At 68.1% G+C, this 1,080-nt stretch overlaps 1 protein-coding gene across 1 annotated transcript in view; it reads right to left on the reverse strand.

Moving 5' to 3' along the window:
- Positions 1-1,080, reverse strand: part of PLXNB2 (plexin B2) — a 61,180-nt gene that overhangs the window by 29,618 nt on the left and 30,482 nt on the right. The window contains exons 12-14 of the mRNA XM_015568718.1: positions 785-899; positions 569-677; positions 383-488 (exon numbers count right to left, since the gene is read on the reverse strand). Coding sequence (XP_015424204.1) covers positions 383-488; positions 569-677; positions 785-899 — 330 coding nt within the window. The remainder of the gene's footprint in view (positions 1-382; positions 489-568; positions 678-784; positions 900-1,080) is intronic.

Consider the following 1,080-nt stretch of genomic DNA (forward strand, 5'->3'; position numbering starts at 1 on the left):
CGGGGACCAGGCTCTGTCCGAGCCCCCCACCTTCTGGGCCAGGGGAGGTCCTCCTGTTCCAGCCGACCACTCGGCACTCCTGGACCCCCGCACCCCCAGCCCTGGCCCAAGCCTGAGCAAATCGCCCTGCACCCTCGCTAGGTGGCAGCCCCCTCCCTGCCCGACAGACCCGCCTGCCTCCTTCTGCCCCCAACACTGTTCACTGAGCAGCTACCTCCGGTGGGAGCCCTGAGCCAGAGGCCTGCAGGAGAGGAGGCCCGGTGCCCCTTCCCGTCAGCAGGACGGCTCTGAGCCGGCCCCACAGACACGCCAGCTACCAGGGCCGCTGGGCACAGGCCTCTCTGCCTGGTCAGCCCGCTCCCCAGGCCAGTGCCTCACAAGCCCACCTTCACTGTGTCCAGGTTCTCGCCCTGGAAGGTCACATCTGTTTCGTAGTTCATGGGGATGACCAGCGGGCTGGGGTTCAGGAACTGGGGGCAGCTGTCCTCCTGCAGAGTAAGGCCAGTCAGGGCCACGTGTGTGGCCTGGGACGAGCAGCCACACCCCACCAGGGCCCACGGCCCCTCACCATGTGAGCGGGCACAAAGCTGTCCTCAGGGTTGGGCGAGGCCTCCCGACACTCATGGTAGCGCATGTCCCACTGGCAGGTCCAGCGGTTGCTGGCACAGGAGATGCACCTGGGAGAGAGGTTGGCGGGTCGTGGCACCGCAGCAGGGGGAGGGGGGTGGAGCCAGGGGCGGGGCTGGAGGAGCTGGGGGGTGGGGAGCGCAGGGGTGACACTCACGGCAGATTCCTCTCCAGTTTCATGGCCTCGCTGCAGTCGTAGAAGGGGTACTGGTGGGAGGTGAGGAAGACATCGGTGTGCATGAACCTGAGCTGGATCTCCACGGCCACATGGTCTGCAGATGGCAGACGGGGATGGCGTCAGGCGGGGCCGCAGAGCACAGGGCAGAGGAGGGGGACGGGATCGCCTGGACCGGGCCTTGCTGGCCTTGCGCCGTCACAGCTCCCAACGGGCCACTGAGCACAGACAGCCCGTGTGGGGAGCCCTGGCGTGGGGGGCCTGGCAGGGCGTCCCCT

The sequence above is a fragment of the Myotis davidii genome, unplaced genomic scaffold (assembly GCF_000327345.1).
Source record: "Myotis davidii unplaced genomic scaffold, ASM32734v1 scaffold845, whole genome shotgun sequence".
NCBI classification, from domain to species: Eukaryota; Metazoa; Chordata; class Mammalia; order Chiroptera; family Vespertilionidae; genus Myotis; species Myotis davidii.